The following is a 22,356-nucleotide window of genomic DNA, read 5'->3' on the forward strand; positions in this document are numbered from 1 at the left end:
CCTGCTCTCCAGTGGGTCTGGGGTTCAAGTCCCGCTTGGGGTGCCTTGCGATGGACTGGTGTCCCCTCCCCCTCCGGCCTTATGCCCTGTGTTACCGGGTTGGCTCCGGTTCCCCGCGACCCCGTATGGGACAAGCGGTTCAGAAAATTGTGTGCGCACGAGTCTAAAATTTGACAAAATATTTTAGCTAGATACATGATATGACAAAGGGAAAATAAATTTGAATTTGTAAATGAAATATTTAACATACGCAAAGAACACATACTTTAACATCTGATTAATAATTTAAGATAAGTTCATTCAGGGAATTAAAAGAAAGTTTACTGTGTCAACAGTTGATTCAATAAAAGTTACCTGCAAAGTCTTAACATTGACATGGGGCAATGATGCATCATACAATGCTCACAATCTAAACTCACAGATCTTCTAAAGAGCTTGAATTTTCTAATAAATCTGTTAAGGGAGATTTGATTTTTTTCCAAAGATTGTTTGCAATTATAAAATTGGTCCTGAAAAACAGTAATTTTTGTAAGCTTACTTGGATCGTAAATTTTTTTGGCACCAATATGACTTTGTCCTCAACAATGGAGGCTGACATCTGCTTTGTACTTTGAGGAAGCAAAAGATTTAGCTCAAAATTAAGTGGTAGAATACAGAACTGACTGGTACACACACAAGCAGTTCAAAGCTTAGGTGAACTGTTGCGTATGATTTATAAACAGCTATTCTAGCAGCTGTCAAGGCCAAATACAGAGAAGGTCCTTACATTGTGAAGGAACCCATAAGAAAGAGGCCTGGAGGATCCAGGGGGCCTGAGAAGGTGGAAACCATACGATGTGACAAGCCAAGGCAAATGCCTCCAAGTGGATTAAGTTCTGTAGGTTTTCCAGGAGCAGAGATGCAGTGCAGAGCGAGGGCCAGCACCGGTGTCCTGCAGCCTGCACTCTCCATATCCATGGGAGAAAGCAATGGGTGCTGATGTGGGCAGGGGCAGGTCTCCAGTCACAGGTCTGCCCCATCAGCCCGCTCATCCAGTGAAACCAAATCCCTCTTCTCGTCAAAACACACGTCGACTGCTCTTTGCACGAAATTCCAAACCCTAATGAAATCAGATGTCCACTGCCAAAAAAATAAAACACCACCAACCACCAATATGCGCCCCATCTACATTTTACTTTCTCTTCAAAAACAGGGAAACTGATATAAATTGCCATGAATTTACAAAAGCAAAAAGTACTGCTTATGAACTTAGAAAAAAAGGGGGGGGAAGGAAAAAAAGAAAAAAAAAAAATCGCAACTAGACAGCAAACATCTGACTACTATATAGGCCACCGTGATTTTGTAGGGCGGGTCTGGGGTTCGAGTCCTGCTTGGGGTGCCTTGTGGCAGAGTGGTGTTCCGTCCTGAGTGTGTCCCCTCCAGCCTTGTGCCCTGCGTTGCCGGGTTAGGCTCCAGTTCACCGCAACCCCGCTTGGGAAAAGCGGTTGTAGACATTGTGTGTGATTTTGTAGGTGTGTGTCAGTATTATCCTGAGAAATAAATTGAAAATTTTAACCAACTCCGAGCTTTGGATTTCCTCAGTTTAGATTATTAAGCCTGCACCATTTATCAAAACCAAATTTAACCACTTTTTTTTTTTTTTTTAAAATATATTTTTAAAAAAAAAAAAAAAAAAAAACCTTCTCAGCTGCTTTTGTACAAACACCTCAGAATTTCCTCCGAATTGGAGATCAGTGAAAACCAACATTCATTTAGTTCAAAAAATGTCCATTACAATCTCTGCTAAACAAAAAGATATTCAATTTTAGTGACATTAAACATTCTTTTGCACTAAATTAAATTAGCTATAACACTAGTGATAACATTTTACATAAAAAAAAAATCAAAAACATTTGCTTAAAGTTCTTTTTATTAGTACACATCCTCAATGAAACCGAAGTGAATCAGAGCATTTTCAATTACCCAGAAAAGACAGCATAATTCACCTATGCAGCACGGTCAACGTCAGCATCGGGTTTCAGTGATGACGATGAAAACCTCTAGACCAAAGGAAAGCATCATCTGGCTGCGAATAACATTACTAACTGCTAAATGTGTTACTTTACATTTAAAATTTTAATTTCCATGTGAAAGATTACTTGACTTGGTGATGCAGTGATGTCAAGAAAAAAAATGGTCACATGTTTATCGTTACTGATATAGAAAACTTTTTCATGCAATTTACAAAACACAAGTTGCTTATGAAAGGTAAGTGCAGCACTGTTTTCTTTGGACCTGTCTTACATGCAGAACCCTTTTAAGGCTGCACTTCATCTGGCTTTGTCATTCCCAGTGTGTGCCGACTGCTAGGCTGCCACACTTGGCACATTTCCAACCACTTTCAGGAAGCCTCCGCCTTGCCAGGGATGGACTGTGGCAGAACTCGAAGCAAGTGGTTGGAGTGCAGACAGTGAAGGGAGTAAGGAGTCTGGACCTACAGTTAGGAGCTCCTGATCCACCAGTGCCACCAGAGGGCCTGTCAAACATCACAGCAACTGCAGAGAGATATGCCGCAACACAGCACAAAATGCTTAGACGGGGCCCCTTCAGACAGACAGAGACATCCCAGGTTCGTTTCAACCTCAGAGCTGAACCTGACAGAGGCAGCCCACTCCACATGGCACTAGCAAACCAATAAATCTCAGCACTCCATCTGTGTGTGGTCTCTTAAATGTCATCACCTGACCAGAGGTGTGTAATGTCTAGGTTCTTACAATTCTTTACCACGCGTGTGCGTGCAAAACCAAACTGTTGGTTAAGATGAATGACATTTTCTTGGGATAAGGGTTTCTGTTTTTATATGTATATTAGTTCCATGTTCTGAAGGACAAGAAGAGATGTTCCAGCTGGCAGGCTTTCTCACTCAAAAAAAAAAAAAAGTAAAAAACTTCAATCAAAACAAGTTTTCTGAATGTTGTCTGATCTGCTATGGGGGGGGAACCCAACAAGAGCAGCCAGGTGCTCTAGGAGTTGGAGAGTACTTACTACAGCCATCCTCATCGCTGTGGTCTCCGCAGTCATTGTCCCCATCACACTGCCACTGCGCTGGGATACAGGTGCACTCCCCAAAAGCACTCACCGCACAGGTAAAGTGATTTCGGCCACAGGAGCATCCTGTGCTGCCAGCTGCTCCTGCTAAGGAAAGAAATGCAAACCGTTAGTCAAGCACACAGGACAAGAGGACATCATGCCGAGGGAAGCATCAACTTAGACAGGATGCGCAGCATCTGCATTCACATTTGTATTTCTCGCCCCCTTGGGGGTGCATGCAAGCATCCTTTCCCCTACAGAGAAGCCATAAAACCCGCCACCCATGGCAACAGCTCTGAGAGGTCACATTCCTTCCACTCTGTTGCATTGCTGCTTGGGCTGGCAGCAGAAAGTCAGGAGCCAGGCTGCATTAAGAGTTTCATAGGAATGAGGAAACGACAACATGATCCATCTTTGGCATTGCTTGATTGGGGGGGGGGGAGATCTGCACAATTACAGGAGAGAAAAACAAGCCAAGGACTACAAAAAGCAGGGAGGGTGGTAAGAGGATATTTTTGAAGACCTACTTCCTAATTTACAGTTGACCCCAGAAAAACAGCAGCAGCCATACACTGGCTCCTTCAGTTTTGGATGAGGTTCAAGAACAATGCACTTGAAATGAACCATTTAGAAGCTTCTTGCTCCTATGCAACAAATAAAGGAATGCACCATGACAGCAAGGGTGAAGAGGGGATCTTCCTGGACGGGCTTGTATGAACGAGCCAAATGCCGCTGTTTAAATTTAGTCTGATATTTTCTATTAAGCCAACTTCACACAGATGGAGCAGGGCTGCAGGAGACTAAATGGGCTGGCTCCATGTCAGCTGCTCACATTTCTTATGGTTGGGGGGCAAGCTGTTAAAAAAATGACCACACCAAAATCCAGTTAATGAGACAACTACTCTAAAATCTCCATTCTGCACAGTAATGCTGCAATTGTTTGTGACATGTACATCTCCAAAATTGGCTTTATCTTGAAAGTTCACTACGCTAGCACATTGCAGATGTCAGTTCTGAGATTTATCCTGTTACGACAAAAAAAAAAAAAAAAAAAAAAAAAGGCCATTACAAGCCTTGAAACCATGAATCCTGAAATAGTGAGATAGAAGAATAATTACTGTACTGGATATCATGTACTGAAGCTACTGTGTTATGAACCATTCATGCTTATGTAAAGACTTTTCTCTTAAGTGTTTAGGATTCACATGGTATTACGGTATATAAATGGCATAGGACCACCAGGCAGTTCAACAATATCTTTAGAAATGGGTTGGAGTGATTCACAAATCTGTCTAACAATCGATGTCCAAGAAAGTTATTTAAATTGATATTTCTATGGTCTTGGACTTAGTCTGTATGGTTTTATTCTCTCTCACACACACACACACACACACACACACACACACACACACACGCCTTTCTAAAGATTTTGTTGTCTATGCATAAGCATGAATACTTCATAAGGTAGCTTGAATACACAATATCCAGTATAATTATTCTTTAAAATGAAGATCCTAGGAAATGCTGATAATGTCAAGGCAAGAGTAAAATCATGCCTTTAAAGACCTTTGTCCGTGCCCCCCCCCCCCCCCCCCCCCCCCCCTTTTTTTTTTTTTTTTTTTTTTTTTTTTTTTAAATTTTGCCTCATAATCTTGCCTGTCAACTCACTTGGTCTGTATGAGAAATGACAGCCCAATATTCCTGTGCAATACTATTCTATTACTTGTTTCATTCAACCCCAGCCAAGAACGGTCTTTTCTCGCCTCCAAGAACAAGTGCTAGAATATCTTCTAGATGCTACCTGGTAGTGAATACATCCAAGAAAGGAAATGGTGTCTGTTACGAGGAGCGGAACTGGGGTCAGATTTTGCCAATTAATCAGTGGCTTGGTTTGAGGGACTTGTTGAGAAGCTCCATGCCGGTTGCAGGCTGCCTGTGGTGAAAAGACCCGAGTTCCTGGACTCGACACAAAGGCATCACTCAACCCAGGAGGGCCTGGCATTAAAAAGAGGGGGAAAAAAAACCCTCAAAAACACTGCAGCTTCACAAAATTAATGGCCTCTTTTTTTTTTTTTTTTTTTTTTTTTTTTTTTAACTCGTTCACACTTTTCTTCATTTGCCACCTCCTTCCCCTTCTCTTCCCTCTCGCTTACCATAGTTTCAGCTCCAACAAAGGGAACGTTCTCCTCTAAAGCATTCCCTGCTCTCTCCCTGCTGTGGTCCTCTCTATAACTGGACCCACAAATGTCTCAGACCTCCTTAGAAACGGAGCCAGTTCCTTTCACTGCGTTGTCCCTCGCCCTAAGGGTGGCTTTCTGGCCATTTTATACCCTCCTAAGGTCTATCTGGAGCTACATATTAAGGATTAGTGGGGAGTGGGAATATAAATAAAACACTTTTTTAGGAAGAAAAACCCTAACTGTTCAGAACATTTCAGAACATTCTGTAAGCTTAAGATTTGGAAACTCAACCATGGGCCTGTATTTAAAATTGTTGCCAAAGGCACCGAGCCTTGCCGCAGGCCAAGCAGTTCTTTTTAAACATATTAGAGGTTTGGCTAAAACTGGTAGTGTAAATGTGGGTTCTTGCAATACAAAATTAAAGCCCTTTGCTTAGATCACTATGCAGTTATGTCATGCTGAGCCACATAAAAGCAAACTGCATTTGTCATACATGCAGTAAAGAAGAGTTGACCAGAACAAAAATCAAAATGATTTCTTCAGGAGGTGATACATAGCCATTCACCTCCGACATGCAGTGAATTTTATCAAGTTAAAAATAGATAGAAGAATATATAAGCCACAGCATGTAAGCATTAAAAAAGCGCGACATGGGATAAAGAACAAAAAAAAGCTGGCAGCTGTGCTTCTCATTGTAGTTTAGAAGCCACATCCTCTGTGCCTGGTGCCTTGACATCGATCCCGACTGGCAGCGCTCTTTGAGAGCCATCACCATGACAGAGTACATGAGTGAGTACAAGAACACAGCTGATAAATTCTCACCCGCGTTCACACTGCAGTCTCCCACAAGTAATGCTTCCCCCCCCCATATCAGGCGACAAAGCCGGTGACTGCATTTGCATTTTTCTCCTTCCTCGGCAAACTCATGGAAGTCACCGCGTTTTCCCCTAACTGATGTCTTGCCTCCTGTTTCTCTTTTCAGTGACAAGCATTTGCATTACAAAACACAACATAAGGATCACTTGCTGGTTAGCCACCTAGAGGCTGCAGGTATGCTTTCCTGTGCTTTATCACCATACCGAGACAAGCTGGAACCTGGAGACCTGAGTCAGCCTTAAACTAAAGGTGAAAGGCAGAGGGCAGGGGAACTTTGGTATCATCATCATTCACCATGGGAGGTGGCGGTGGATAGAAAGAGGTGGGGCAGGGCCAAGAGAGCCCAGCGCTTCCGAGCCATCAGCAGGCCAGCTCCAGAGAATCCCTTGTCAGGAAATCAAATCAAAGCAAATTACATTTGTTTCAGAAGGGGAGCAGCCCGATTCAATTTGACGAGACAAAGGTTCAGAAATGTCTCCTGTGACAAAGGACGAAGAATTTTTGTGGAGGATTAGTAGGATTTCAAGATTATCCTGTACACAACCTGACAGGACCCTTTCCTGTGACCATGGTAGCACTGTAAGTGATACCAGTGCTGGCAGGATCATTGTAATTTCATTGCTCCCATATGGTGACAGAATATATATTTTTACATATACATAAAAAATTAGCTTTGCTTCCTAAGGCCCTAAATTAAGTTATCTTGAAACAGGATTAAGGCTGATCCTCCTTGACGTGCTGAAAACACAGAACCAGCGAATACTAACCCAGCTGACAACATGCAGTCTCTTGCAGCAGGAAAAGTTAGAGCGTTCAGAATCTGCTTTAATGCTGCAAGTACCATTAAAACTATAAAGTTACCCGAATACAAAACTACACACAAAAGCCAGCGTCAGAAAATAAATAAATAAACTGAACCATCGAAGACACAACTGCAATGATGACATGAGCGTCCAAAGATGTCCACGGGAGCCCAGGATGTCTGCTCACTGAGGTTCCTTTTTTTGGAAAGTAAAGAACTGTCCCCCCCCGACCCACCCACCATCACAGTGGTCTGCACTCTGCTATTGCTGGAGCAAGAGGTGGGCTGCAAAACAGGTGGTCTTCCTGTCTCAAAAGACAACTAAGGGAAAACCTCCCATCCACATCCGCCACCTAGGCTGAAAGCATTACAAACATTCTGCAACCATAATGACAGCCTTTCACAACCTTATTTTAATGGACTTCCTGTGTCCAGGAGGTATTCATCTTAAAAAAGGACATTCAGGGGGAAGCTCCCCAAGGCAGAGAACTATGACCTCAAACACAGAAGGTATTTATCTACACAATGAGTATGAAAGAGTAAATTTGTGGCAAAAACTAAATGGGAGGCCTTTGCCACAGTGCCACTGCTCTTTTTATACTGGTATGAAACCCATGGAACAAGATTCCTGGAAAGGCTGAAAACAAGCAGAGCTGTGTGCCATGGTGTCAGCTGAGAACCTGTGGTGTTCCACAGCACCACCAAGGCCCGAAAACAAAATGAAGTCTCCATCTGTAAGGATCACTAAGGTCTTGCTGGCTCCGTAACACGACACCTCCCTGACGGCTCACCGTCACACGTAGCTGTGGATGTTAAACTCGGGCTGTTAATGGGAGCAGACCTCCCTGGCGACACTGTGGAGGGCCCAAGTTCCGGGTGCCCTGACTCACCAAGAAAATAGAAGGAATTCCCTGTTACAGTAGAAGAAAGCAAAGCTTAATGGACACCAAAGCAAATGCATGGTCTTCAGTGAAATTTAAACACTATCCAATATAAATATTAAATGCTAGACCCAAAGCAGCAAATAAGTATTCAAACCCGCAGTGCTAGGTACAGGAACAGCTTTTACCCCAGTTCTGTAAGAGTATACAACAATCACCAGTGTGCCACCTTTAGTAAGTAGAGTTGAACTGCTCCTCCAAAGCACATTGGTAAATTACACTGCCACTTTAAGCATTCTCATTCTCTCGTTCCGAGTTATCTGGCTGTCAACTGGTATTATTGTCATTATTGTTACCGTTATTTGTCATTGCCATTAGCATTACTCACTGTCATTGTTTTGTTTGTGCAGTATTTCTGTTGTCTTAGTCCATAGTCTGTGGAGAAGCATTCAAGAAAAATTTCATACTTGTACGTATGACAATAAATTTGAAACTTAAAGTTTGTTTTCAAGAAACTATGGGAAACTGGGCAGCACAGCGAGTAGCGCTACTGTCTCACAGCACCTGAGTAGTGCGAGAGAATGTGGCTTCGATCCCCGCTCAGTCTGTGCGGAGTTTGCATGTTCTTCCCGTGTCTGCATGGGTTTCCTCCCACAGTCCAAGGACATGCTGTTCACGTTCACCCACTAATCCTTCAGGTTCACCCACAGAGTTCATTGGAAGTCACTCTGGAGAAAAGCATCTGCTAAATAAAAAAGAAAATGTAAACTAGTGGCTTGTCTTAAGTATCTCCACTTTATTTTTAACCACTTCTTGAAATGTGCTCTACTGTACTTTGTCATGTAACCAAATTAAAGCAGAACCCCAGTTGTGTTTTACACACGTATGTTTACTGTTAAGTATTAGACCTTTAAAATAAAGAAAAAACCTCTTTTGGCTCCTCTTAGTCACCACGTATGATGTCAGCAAATTGCAGACATCTTTTTATACGTCCTTTGGTTACCATTCCAATGACTAACACACCAAACTTGCCCAATAAAAGCTATCCAAGACAGCTCAGAAACCATAAATTGGATGGATAACTAGGTACAGCGCACACGTTGACTGATAATGTAAATCCAAATACATTATCCGCCAACCTTGAGAAGAACACCAATGTACACATTTCATGCTAAAATTGAATCTCATTTAGCTGATGCACAGTGGACTCAACCATAAAACCTTCAGCTGAGATTAGTTTGCAATCATTCTACAAAGATTTCCTGGCTGTTTGCTAAAGTTAGCACAGCAGATGCATTTCACAGTACAACCATTACTTCTGGAAGCCCTTCTCTATCATTGCAGCAGGGGAATGTCAAAATATTTTCCAATCCTGCACCAAATATCCTCCGAAAACGTCAGGCCCATATGGACTTGAGTCGGCCCTGCCCTTTGGCGACCACGGTCACAGCAGTTGAAGCCGAAGCCATGCATTAGGTTGGTCGCTGTGGCTTCTGACGAGAACGCTAAAGCTCCCTTGTCCCCATTGCCATTTTCACAGCAGCCCTATTAATTAGCCGCTCCCAGTTTCAACTCATGCCAGCCCAAGATGCGATGGGGGCTCCTCCTCCTCCTCCAGGCCTGTGCTGCACATGTTGTGTACAGCTGACAAGGATCCACCAAGGGGGCCCTGCTCTCCACAGCTGAACCACAGGCTACAGAAAGAGAGAAAAGACTGCACTAGGACACCAGCACAGACCTCCCAGAACACACAGGTCCTTCTTATGTTAATCTGAGAACCCTCAAGTGGCTCTCTCAACCTTAACTCATAATGGCCATTCAAGCAGAAATGCACTGATTTTTCCAAAATGTTTTGAGGTTACGAAAATGTTTCCCCACATATATTAGCCAATATGACAGTCTTAAAGAGTAAAGCACACAAATTTTCACAGGTTTTCAGAAAAGCTTTCAATGAAACTTAGTGGGGGAAAAGGTCATGGTAGATTCTATACGCTAACCCTGTGGTCAATAAATTTGACAATTTTCTTTTCATTCTTGAAGCAAGTAAAGCCCATTAAAGCCCTGCAGAGTGGGCTTGGGGGGGGACAAGATGTGCTTCAGCGCAGTGGTATTTCTGACAGAAAAACTATTCTCACCTCCTCATCTTCAGACTTTATTTAAGCTGGTAATCTGATCACAGAACGCCATTCAATCACCATCCCTAGGAGGAGCATGACAGCTGCACTGGACAAGCTCAGGGAAACACCCCAGTGCCATGAATCCTGCGAAATAACTGCCTTATCACGGGTTCTGTCAAGTTCCCCATTAGATGCCCCTGTTCATCAGAACATGAAGCCACTCTAGTCCTGGATTTTCATAACCACAGTAATTGTCAGCACCCCTGACCAGGTCCCTGGCATGGGGGCTAATCACACCTAAAGGATGGCAGATCGAAGAGGGTTTGAAGATATCTCTGTTAAGTGATATTCATTTGGAGGGAACAAAAACAAAAAAGTCATTTTAAAGAAATCTTACCTCTAGGCATTTTGTTATGCATCTTGAGACAACTGCCGACATTCAGCACCATTGGAGCAAAGATGGAAAATAAAATGATAGGTTATTACTGTAAAAGCACAGAAATCCCCACCATATAATTAATACAGTTGTCTGAACTCGGTTCAAAGATAACACTCAGGCTTGGCACAGAGGATCACGAAGGAATGTTTGAGGAGCACATCAATGCAACGTGCAATCACATGTGCTTTTGACCGCAAACAAGTCATCCTGGACTGGCTGCCTTTCAACAGACAGACAATCTCTATATTTTGACCTGTGGGACAAACCGGCATAAGAACGGACCACAAGGCAACAGGGACAGGGAGCGGGCCTTAAGTGCTCGACCATCTCACAATCAAATTAATTGAGATGTGCGGCTGAATTAGACTGTTATGGGTGGAGGGAGTGGGCTTGATTGTCATTCCAAATATGTTTTTCCAACCATTTTAACTTGCACTGGCAATGCACTCCATACTTTTGTGGTTCTGGAGTTATTTCAGAACTGGGGGAACTGGATTGTGGTCAGAGGGAACTGGGATAAATTGAGCTGCGACCCCTGAAGTCCTGAAGTGAACATACGGCAGTCTTTGTTTTAGGGCTAAAGCCTGTAACCAGAGGGTTTCGGCACAATGGCAATGCGGTGGGGCTCTCTTGGCTGTGGTCAATGTTAATATAAAGCTCACACTGGCTGTAGGTGCAGCTTCTTCATGTCCCAGTAAAGCCCCACAGTTCACTGGTGAATGGTATGCCCATCAGGGAGAAGGCATGGTCTGTGTTAAACAAGTGAAGACAAAAGATGTGGAATGACGAGAAGGGTCTCCATGACCCGTAGCTCCCCCACAGATGAGGAAGCGGCACTATCCTACCCATTTGGACAGAAACATCCATCGCACAGTAACAACTGTTCAGACAGTCCAGATGCAGATGTGGAATACTTTGCATTATTCATAAGAATCAAAATGTGTAAGTTGTAAAAAACATATTCCAGGGTCTGTTTGTGTGGAGTTACCTAGGACACAGCTATGCTGTGCAAGTCAGGGTACAAAAGTTGGAAGTGTACTCTTACCCAAGCTGCATCTTCCATTTGTGTAAAGAGTTTTTTTAAAGTGCTGCTGAAGAGGGATCAATGCAGCTAAGATGAACAGCTTACCCATCAGGGATGCAGCATGGAGACTGAACAGGCTATGAAGTGGGAAGGAAGGAGGTGTTAGGGAAGGTATCACAAGAGGTTAGCCCCTGTTCCGTGGTATGATCCCCTACTAAGGGTAAGCACACCCGTAAATTCTGGGGAACCCTGTGACCCAATATAAAGTGTGCCTGAGGCATAAATCTCCTCTCCCCACTAACCCACCTCACCCCTCTTTCACCTCTTAGAGAGACATTCCCATCGATAAACTCAGAAGTATTTGAACAAATGTAAATTTAATACCCTGTGACTCCTTCAAGGCTGAAAAGGGTGGTGGAATAGGCAAGTAGAAAGAACCTTAAAATGCAGTGCCAATGTGAGGGCAGGATGCCCAGAAGAAGATCAGTGGGCTTGCACATTTTTTTTTTTTTGTGCCTTGTGGGAGACAGGTACAAAGTTCTCCTATCCATGAAACCGGGGGGAGGGAAATGCATCCATCAGATAACATCCCTTAATGAATGGATCTTTTATAAAAGGGGCTGAGAGAAGAACAGAATTAAAATAAAGAGGGAAAACACTGAAAACCAAATGTAAACCTGGTTATTCTCACTGTGAAAACCATGACCATAAGCAGTGTTACTCCACCCTCTGCCCACAGAAATGGTTCCACTGACAAAATAAGTGCTTGTGCACTTTGTACACAGGCACGTGTAAACAAGGGCACCTACTGCACAACACCAGTCTATACTATTCATTAAAACAGAGAAAGTCGTCTCCCTAACTCAATAGCATGTCAGGAGTAACATCATACCTTCAATGCAACTCCATACTGTACCTTCTGTAAAATAGGTAACATCATCAAGCAAAGGAAATTTCACAGTGCTGCAGCAATACATTTGTAAGCTGAGGCAGCTGGTAGCATAATGGTTAGAGTTCCTGCCTTTGGACCCAAAGGTCACAGGTTGAAACCCCACCTGAAGCAGTGGCACCCTTGAGCAAGGTACTAGTCCTAAATTACTCCAGAAAGTTACCTAGCTGTAAAAACAGGTAAACAGTTGCAAGAAGCTCAACATTGTAAGGGGCTTTGCAGAAAAACTAAATGAATAAATGTAGATGCTGAACAGAATACTGACAGTAGACACTGGAACACCTTTCCTCTCGCTTCACTGCAGCGAATCACAGGCCAAACCCGCTCAGTTACTCCTGAACACCTTCAGCCGCTCTGCTAGAACCCATCAGAAATAGCAAACTCTGTTGGGCTCAGGTCCAACCTTTTGTAAAGCAGCTTTAACAGCACACAAGCGGGCCAGAATTTGACCCACATCCGGAACTTATAAACTTATAAAGTAGCACTGAATAGGACAAAAATGACATAGACAGCATACCAGTTCCAAAGCAACTGTTAAGACTCCAACTAATAGAAATCAACTATCCATGCTCAGGCATGAGATAGCAGATGTATAAAATGGATTTGCTGGCCCACACACTCTACACGTCATAGTCTAAGAGCAAAGCAGGACCAGGATACACAGGCATTCATGTGCACACGCATACCCGAACGAACAACTAAGCAGCTGACCTTGGACTGAGAGTGAACAAGAGAATAATAAAAATAATAGTCCACTGGAGACAATAGCTGCCATTGGGTTTTAGGGTATAATGTGGCAGTATTCTTCCAGCAACATCCATTAATCAACTGTAACATTCCATCACTGGGGTGGCCCAAAATACCCTGCTCTGTTGAAGTTAAAAAGAGTCTTTTGTTTTGTTAAACTGGTTGCAAAACATATGCTGGAGACATGTAAAATTAATGAGATCACTGTTGTTCACAGATAGAGGAAGAAGGTTTAAAGATAAAAATACACTCTTCCTTTTTAGAGACATCCATAACAGTCTAATTTGAAAATCTTATTGTCATAAAAAAAATTCTCAAAGAATCCAAGTACACTGAGCATTTCAATTACAAAGTATGATGCTTTGCCAATTTCACACACACACACACACACACACACACACACACACATTTTCAGAACCGCTTGTCCCATACGGGGTCACGGGGAACCGGAGCCTACCCGGCAACACAGGGCGTAAGGCCAGAGGGGGAGGGGACACACCCAGGACGGGACGCCAGTCCGTCGCAAGGCACCCCAAGCGGGACTCGAACCCCAGACCCACAGGAGAGCAGGACTGCGGTCCAACCCACTGCGCCACCACACCCCTTTGCCAATTTCAGTCCTAATCAAATACCACATTAAGACCACTGTGCTATAAAATCTGTGCACCAAAAAGCTGATGCATAAACATAACTAAATGTTGAAATTTCTAAAATTAAAATGGACTTGCTGAAAAAAGGCAATGTAATTTAACTTTCTTTCAAGTTGTTGTGACTTTCCAGGTTATGCAGCAAAGTGTGGTAACAGGGTTAGCAGAGCACTGTGTTGGGATCTCACATGACCGCTGGAAACAGGACTGGAGCACATTCTCCAATAAGGAGAACTTGTGCTTCTTCTAGAAGCCACTATTGTATGTGGACTAAAAACATGTCAGCATGTTTACTATGCAAGAACACGTAAAATAAAGCTCATATTCTTTGTCGCTTAGTCAAATGAAACTGACAGTCATACAGTTTTAACCCCCTTCCTGTCTTCGCATGGGTGAATGAACAGCTTTTAAAACTGGTTGACTAATGTGTCCTTCCACTGCAGCAACTTAAGAGACAGAGCCCAAGGTCCCCAAGGCATATCTGCCTCTTTATCTGGAAGACGCATCTTCTGAAACTTGGCTGCGAGGACTTCAGACATTGTTACAGTTAAGCAGCCTTTTTGCTAACTGTTGGATATGGCTGTGCCATAAGGAAAGCAAAACAAGACTTCAGCTTCTTCAGGAAGTATCAGCTGCAGGTTGGTCCATTGGAGAATAAAGTCCTATTTGATAAGCTTTTTCCACTGCCCTCTTCAACTTCCTTAATGATCTGGTGGTAGCAATTAGGAAACACAAACAAGGCTTCTTCACTCATTTAAGGGAGAGGGAGGGAAAAAAGAAAAAAAAAAAAAAGGGAAAAGAAACCCATCTATCACATGTCTTGTTTTGTGCACCACACAACAGCAGCACTTTGCAACGATAAAGAAACTTGACCCACAAATATTAATGCTACCCATGATGTATCACAACTAACAGGACAAACCCATAGTAGACTTCAGAAATTGAAGATGTATTCTTAGGGCTTCCTACTAACTTAATTTGCAGAAACATGAGAGTGGCAGACTTTCAGAGTACAATTAACTGAAAAGTCAACGACATTAGTTTAAGAAATCAAACGATTAACTTGTCGTTCGATTTGTATGCGTGTGACTCATTTTATTTCAGGAAAAGCCATTCTGTCCAATTTATCTGTATGGGCAAATCGTACTGACCAGCTGTGAGGCCTTTTCCTCAGCTACCCAGCAGGATGCCTGAAAATGGCGTGTGAACGTTTCTGTCTCATCCAGCTCAATGGGAGAGATGAACAATGGCTCCTGCCAGGCGGGTACCCGGAACAATTCTTCTTTCCTTGCACCGACTTTCTCTCTCCCCCCCCCAAAGCCCTACTCAACCATACGCTCCCTCAGTCTCACTTTGGCAAAAGCAACAAACAAACTAAATAAAATGAGGTGACAGAAACAGAAAAAGAAATACCACACATTTTTTGAGCGTTCTCAGGACCTGCCTGACCTCACTATTGGCAGAATTGTCAAAAGGTGGTTGAATCTCCTGGGTTTTCATTCTTTATGAGTGTGAAACACATGCTGTGTTTTCACAAGCAGTAGTGTTGATGAGAATCAACCCCAGAGAGTATAATGTTGAGGGATGAGCGGAATGATTGCTTCGAGGACAATCGGATTTTAGCTTACGAGCATGCGGCTTCAAAATTATTTTTCAAAGCAAAGTATCTAGCTGTTTAAGCTTTATCAGCTTACCCACAACCATTCTCAGGAAAAGATGAAAATGCAGCCAATCTGCTTATGTGACTCATGACCATGGCAGACAAATTCCATTAGACAAAACTCTGCGCACAGTAGTTAAAATTATCTTACACATAATTACTTTGGTCTAACAGTAATGCACCTAATCCATGCATTTACCCAGGATACTGTTTTCATTATAATGCACAATGTACCATGTTTTACATGGCAGAACTGTGTCTTTGACCATAGTTTCTTACAGGGAAACCGAGCATTCAAGAATGTACCTATACAATGAGAAGCCCAACAAAAACACCGAAGTTCCCACAGTATTTCACCTGTCAAACCCTTACACAAACATCACCAGAGTCCATGCTGGACCTGGGGTTTACCTCCTGCTATGCCAGGGCCAATAGAGACATTGTTACCTTACTTTATAAAGACACAGTATATCTTTTCTCCTTCCCCATCACTCGGTGCACTGCTCTCTGAGAAACCAAATGTTCTTAATTATCCCGTGAAGAGCTCAGGGCAGGTCTAACAAGAGAAGAGGGCTAATATGCGAACTAGTGTGACTCTAAAGTGCACAAACAGAAGCTATATATGCTTTGGACATCATACATTTCAGTGAGTGCAGTGGGGGAATGAGCACAATTTCTGAAATTGGATCATGTGCAGATTTCAAACTCCAAAGACACATACATTGATGTATTGGAGACAGTTTCACAGCTGGACCAGACCATGACTAAAGCATATACTCAGACATGCAGTAATTGATGAAAGTGCTCACAAAAGTGTAGTTACATTCATATTAAATGGAAAAGCTAGAAGACATTAATTCATACAAACATTAAGAAAAAAGGCTATTAAAAAGTTTAACTGGTTTAGACCCTATAGCACTGTGACTGTTAGGACAGTTAGCGCTGTCCTAATAGCTGCGGCCATGGAGGTGGAAGAGCAAGAGTCCACAAAATCCTGCTGTCCCATAAAGTGTGCTTTGTTTTAGAGAAAAAAAATATTTGTTCATTGGTAATACATGACTGAATCCCTATTATGTGGTCAAATCCAAACAAACATATAGGAAATAAGAGTTTTTATATATTTAAAAAACACCTCACCCTAGCATTGACAAGAATTAAAAGCTGATACCAAGGAACTGCTTACACATAACCAATACTATAATTTACCTTGTATGTTGTTTGAATGGTGTGCATTATAAATAACCTGTTTTAAGACTGCTTATTCTCCATCTATAATTCTGAAAAGCAGCGAAAACAAAGTCGCACTTACCAATGCAATGCAACTTGTATTATATTTGCAAAAAGTAGCTATCAGGAACCATTCCTCTCTAATCCCTTAAATTAGAAAAACCCACAAAACAATAAATTTAATCAGTATGCATTTTTGTTTTTTTTTTTTTTAAAATCATTCACTTTTTACTAGGGTGACCCCAGTATAGTCTGTTCAAAACTGTTTATACCTCAATATGAAATTAGGATTAAAGTCCTGAATTCAGGAATCTATATTTTCTTGTCTTGATAAAATTGTATGATTCTGCAAAGGGAAGATTTGACAGATCACTTGCCGAAAGACTGCATATCTACACGTTCACATACCAACAGAAATGTGGCTCAAAGTTGAGAACGCTAGAAGCAACTTCAGAAATTAAATTCATTCATCAAGTCAGCCTCATGTCAAGGGGTAAACAGATTGGTATTAAGACTGTTCCCATTGCCAATTTATCACTCACAAAAAAAAAAAAAGTTTGCCAAGTATGTCAAGGAGAGCAGCAGACACATTCCCTAAAAAGCTCTCACATTGATGCCTTAAAACAAGGCATTGTCAAAACAAATTAGAATGAAGCTGTCCTATAGTGACACATTCTACTGAGTCTTGAACAAAACTAATGACAGTCTAATGGCTCATCTTTTAAACGCAATCTGGAAGACGACAGATTTTACACCCTTCAAATACTGGAAAAAACTTTCGCATAACAAATCCCTTCCATTTGTTTCACAGAAAGTCAAAAAGACTGGCTTGAAAGTCCCCGCAAAACCTTAAAGACCTGCTATTTTCGCTCCAAGAACTTACCATAATGTCACCTTCATTCATTTACGACAGTACAACAAAACTGCAGGAATTATTTTCAGCTGCTCACAAATGCATGCTTACAAATTGTCTTCAGTTATTTAAATGACAATATAATTCAACTTACAAAAGCGGTTTGTTGGCTAAAACTTAAAGTACAAAAATCAGACAATTCTTGTACCAAAAGAATTCTAAAAAGAGGACAAAACACAAACTTTTGTACTTGTCATCTTTAGTAGAGTACCGAACACAGCAGCAGCTCCATGGCTCCGACTCATTCGGCATTTAAAAATATTTAACACTCCAACATTAAAGGTGTGAGGTTTTGGGCTTCTGACACAGACAGCTGCTCACATGCCACATCAGGAAAAACCCTTGTTTAATAGAGCCAACACCAAAAATAATTGCAGGGTTAAGAACTTGGGGGGGGAGAAAAAGGAAAAAAAAAAAAAAAAAAAAAAAAAAAAAAAAATATGAATGAATGAAAACAGCACTGTGCAGAGCATGATTAAATTTATTTTAATGACAAGGTTATTAAAACACAGACTGAGCAAATAAAATTTCACTATAAAAGAAGCCATCACATATTGTGGCTATTTTAATGGGATACACAAAACTACAAAGTCATTCACGTTTTCTTCAAAACAGACACACAGATTTTATTTAATGCAAGTGTATAATTCATTAAATGACTGCGTTGCTTCTTTCCATGCTCGCAACCGTGCTTGTTCAGAGCGACACGGAGCGTCTACGTTCTCCGTTGTCCGTATTCCCGTTCCTCTCGTCTGCCTCGGACCCGATGGACACCATCTTAGGAACCTGCCTTTTGGAAGAGGCAGGAGAGGCGCCGCTGCCACGGGCTTCGGAACACGAGGCTCGCCACATGCCAGTACGAGCAGCCCCGGACAGAACAAGGCGCGCTTTTGTTGACGGCGCGAGCGCTCGTGCTCTCACGGGGCATTTCGGAAGCGTGCTGACGAATATTGCTTGCTTTGATTAAAGGCGGCTGAGAAGACTTCCCCTTCTGACGAGGAAGTGCTTCACGGGCACAAGGAAGACGTGGACCTTAAAGATAAAAGCCGCCGCTTCTCTGTCATTCTGCTCAGAAAGGGGGAAAGAAGTGGGACATTGAGACCGATTTACTGACAAGGGCAGCGGAGACTCTAGTACTCATGTCCAACAGGCAATAGACCTGAGCTTGGTGCTTCTTTAAAAAATCATCTTGCTTTTAAAGTAAACATGGAATGATTAATTCAATCTCAGTCTTACTTTATTAGTCCGCACTTTGAGAAACAACCACCGCTAATAAAATTAAACCATAGCCGTAAAAGAATCCAGCTTTCACATACTTCTATTTACCAGACACCTTGGTCCAAGGCCTTTTAAGTATTTTGACAGCAGGAGTGGGATTTGAACCAAGAACCCCCAAGCTCCCTGAAGACCAGTTTACAATTTCACAAATAATTCTGTTATAAAAGACATGCATGTTAAGCAGCATCCCACACACCAAAAATTCGCATCCAGTTACCCCATGCACCATTCTCGATAGCGTGTGTAACGTATCGAAACGCGCATCCCAGTGAATTGCTCAAATGGCCATTGAAAATAGTCCCATTTGTTGTTTATTTTAGGAAAACATTTCTCTTTGGTTGAAAGCCACCTATCCAAAATTCATCCCTTTTCCCCCCTTTGGCTGCTCAGCTGCGCATCAGCAGCTTCAAAAGACCTGACAGTGCTGGTGGCAGAGCTCTCAAAGCACATCTGCTGATCACAGAAAAGATAGTGATATTAATAATTTAAATTTAGAAATTGAAAAAGAAAAGACAAACTTGTGATGTGCAGTATGCAAACTGGAGATGGGAATTTAGATTTTAGCCAAAGGCTCCATTCATTTATTAATTTCTTTACCCGTTAATATAGCACGAATCAGTTCGAAAAAGGTCAATACCTGATAAATTGCAAATCTAAGTTCACAAGTCTATAAGGGTCAGTCTCACGAGCTTGAAACCAATCTAGATGAGGAACTTGTCTGTTACGGTAATGAGGAGTACTTAGCATTTTTCCCCTTGCAATTGTGGCAACCATGAATAAAAATTCTGCCATCATCTTAGGCCCCAAAAAACCATTTAGTACGATTATCATGAAGATCTTGTCACAGCAATGCTGACTCATGGTGTTACAGGATTTAGACAAAATCACATTTTTTCATTTATGAAAACAAACTCGTCTACTTTTCATTTTCAATCATAACTTCAAGATGTGTCATGGAAGATGTCACCATTTAAGCCTTGTCTGCAACTATGACAAGCAGTAATAAAAAACGTGTCAAGACACCATAATCACACTTAAAATATTTGTGTATTATTTTTTTCCCAGTTACACATTGAACAGGATTTTAGTTTACTATAAAAAATTAAGGCTTTTGATATTTTAAATAACACATTACCATAATAAGATCTTAAATGTAGTGTGCATTTTAAAATCATTTTAGTCTCTAGAAATACAAAAGATAATTCTTTTTTCAAAATGATGAAGACTGAAGGGTCATAGTGATTAAGGAAGACATTTTGTCTGATGTTTCCTACTTGGAAATATGTGGAGGACACTGAAGTACACAAAGTCAGCAGAAGCAGGTCACTGCAATGTAGTGCACAGCAATTCAGCATGATGCCCTTGCTCAGCATTTAGCCAGCACGGTACTACACAACAGGGATATGACAGATGAGATGTATGGAATGCTGGCATTTTGCTCCAACTGCCTCATCAGCATCATCCTTCTGCTGATGACAAATCCCAAAAATTGCAGAATTAAAATGTAAATTTTTATACAAATTTACAAAAAAAACCAGATACAGCTGTAGCTATATTTGAGTGTAACAGGTATACTCCAGGTTAAAATATACCCCCTTTGTTTAAACTAGGAAAAGAACGTGGAGAATTTTCCATTTTTGCCATAATGTAGTCTAGCTGGAGAGTTAGCTATGATTCAAGTAGCCAGCATACCAGTAGAACTGGACCCCCACAGAAAGCCCCAGAACCATGGTAGCATTTCAGGGGCATCACCTGACTTCCGTGGTGTCAACTGCTTGCCTCCCCTGCCCCGTGACACCAATGAGCCAGTCAGTATGTTTGCTGTAAAAAGCTTGTAGGGAATACTGTTTTGTCATCACTTTAGGACATGCATCAAGGAAAAAGACTTTGAAAAGACAGATTTCTGTGGAAATCTATTCAGAGAATTGGAGCACTAATAAGAACTGCATGAAAAACAACCTTCAGAACACGAACACACACACACACACACACACACACACACGTCTGAAACCGCTTGTTGGGAGCAGGGTCTCATTGAGCCAGAGCATAACCCAGCAACACGGGGTACAAGACTGGAGGGGGAAGGACACACTCAGGACAGGACGCCAGTCAGTTGCAAGGCACCCCAAGCGGGACTTGAACCCCAGACACAGCAGAGAGCAGGCCCTGGACAAACCCACTGTGCCACTGCACCCCCCCACTTCAGAGCAGACTTGATGTATAATTCAATAAATGATAACTAAGTCAAGGGAACATGATGCATTTAATACTCTCAAAATCAGCACACAGAATTTTAAAAGAAATGCTTTAAACTGTAGTCTATATTTTCAGTCAACAACATTAACAATTCCCATAATGAATCATCTTAAGTGGGCCCTGATCCCCATGTGGAGATCAATTGTGGTCTTCAGAGCTCCATTTGAAGCAGATTAAAGATTTTCAGAAACCAGTTAATAAAAAGGGTGTTTGTGTCTTGGTCCAGATTGTCCTGTCCTTTATGTTGACACTAGTTTGATTAATTAGGTAGGCACTGCACTACTGAGATACAAAGAGTCCATACTTCCATCTCATTACAGTTGGCCCCTGTCTCAGCATGAAGCCTGAAAGGCCCAATTTGTTTGCTGCTGGGTGACACTACGATAGGGAGGTGGGGTTAAAACTCATCTGACAAAGCGCAAGACCCAAAGTTAGATGGCCTGGCCCTAGAACTTCAGCTACAGACCTGCAACTCTGTAGAACCGTCCTGACAGTAAACTTAATATGCAGAGTCCTTAATCTGCCATGACAGCTGTGTAAGGAGCTCAAACCTCTCATTTTTTCATTCCAGTCTTCAAAGGAACCCTTTACCCACATTGGGCTGGAATCGTATCAAAATGCAAACCCTTGGCTATTTGCTAATTACAAAGCAAAACCATTACCAGCTCTCCTACAAGCCCTACATGTTTGTTATAAATGGAATTTTCTTATGGTTTTGTATTTTTAAAGAATGTGGACAGCTGTCAATTCCAATTATATCACAAAGGCAAAGGTTCAACAACATTCATACAACCAAGTAGACTTCAACAAGTGTGCATGTAGTTCATAAGCCCAAACAGGCTAAGGAATAGATTTACCAGCATTATCGTCATTTGGAATTTCTCAACTGATTCCAGAAATGCTGACTATAATTTGACATCCTCACAAGTAATGATATAAAACTTGTATTTAATCATTTAGCTGACACTTTTCTCCAAAAGGAGCTTACAATGTTAAGCTACCTACAATATTTACCCCTTTGTAGAGCTGGGCAATTTTACTGGAGAAATTTAGGGTAAGTACCTTGCTCAAAGTACCTTGTTCAAATGCTGTTGCATTTGAACCCACACTACCAGCTCTATCACTAAACCCTTTTGCTTATGTGGAAGAGTGGAATCTACCTGAATTACAACAAGATGCAAAACATACAAATGAGAACTTGGGTCAGTAAGTGAGCAGTGGAACTGCCAGAAAGTAATTGAAACTTAAAATGAGTACATTAATGGCAGCCACTCCTGGGCTAAAGTAGCAA

General features: G+C 41.8%; 1 protein-coding gene across 1 annotated transcript in view; it reads right to left on the bottom strand.

Annotated features, from left to right (window-relative positions):
- Window positions 1-22,356, bottom strand: part of lrp4 (low density lipoprotein receptor-related protein 4) — a 79,107-nt gene that overhangs the window by 36,769 nt on the left and 19,982 nt on the right. The window contains exon 2 of the mRNA XM_018763914.2: window positions 3,025-3,174. Within this exon, the coding sequence (XP_018619430.1) occupies window positions 3,025-3,174 (150 nt within the window). The remainder of the gene's footprint in view (window positions 1-3,024; window positions 3,175-22,356) is intronic.

This window comes from Scleropages formosus, chromosome 11 (assembly GCF_900964775.1).
Source record: "Scleropages formosus chromosome 11, fSclFor1.1, whole genome shotgun sequence".
Lineage (NCBI taxonomy): Eukaryota > Metazoa > Chordata > Actinopteri > Osteoglossiformes > Osteoglossidae > Scleropages > Scleropages formosus.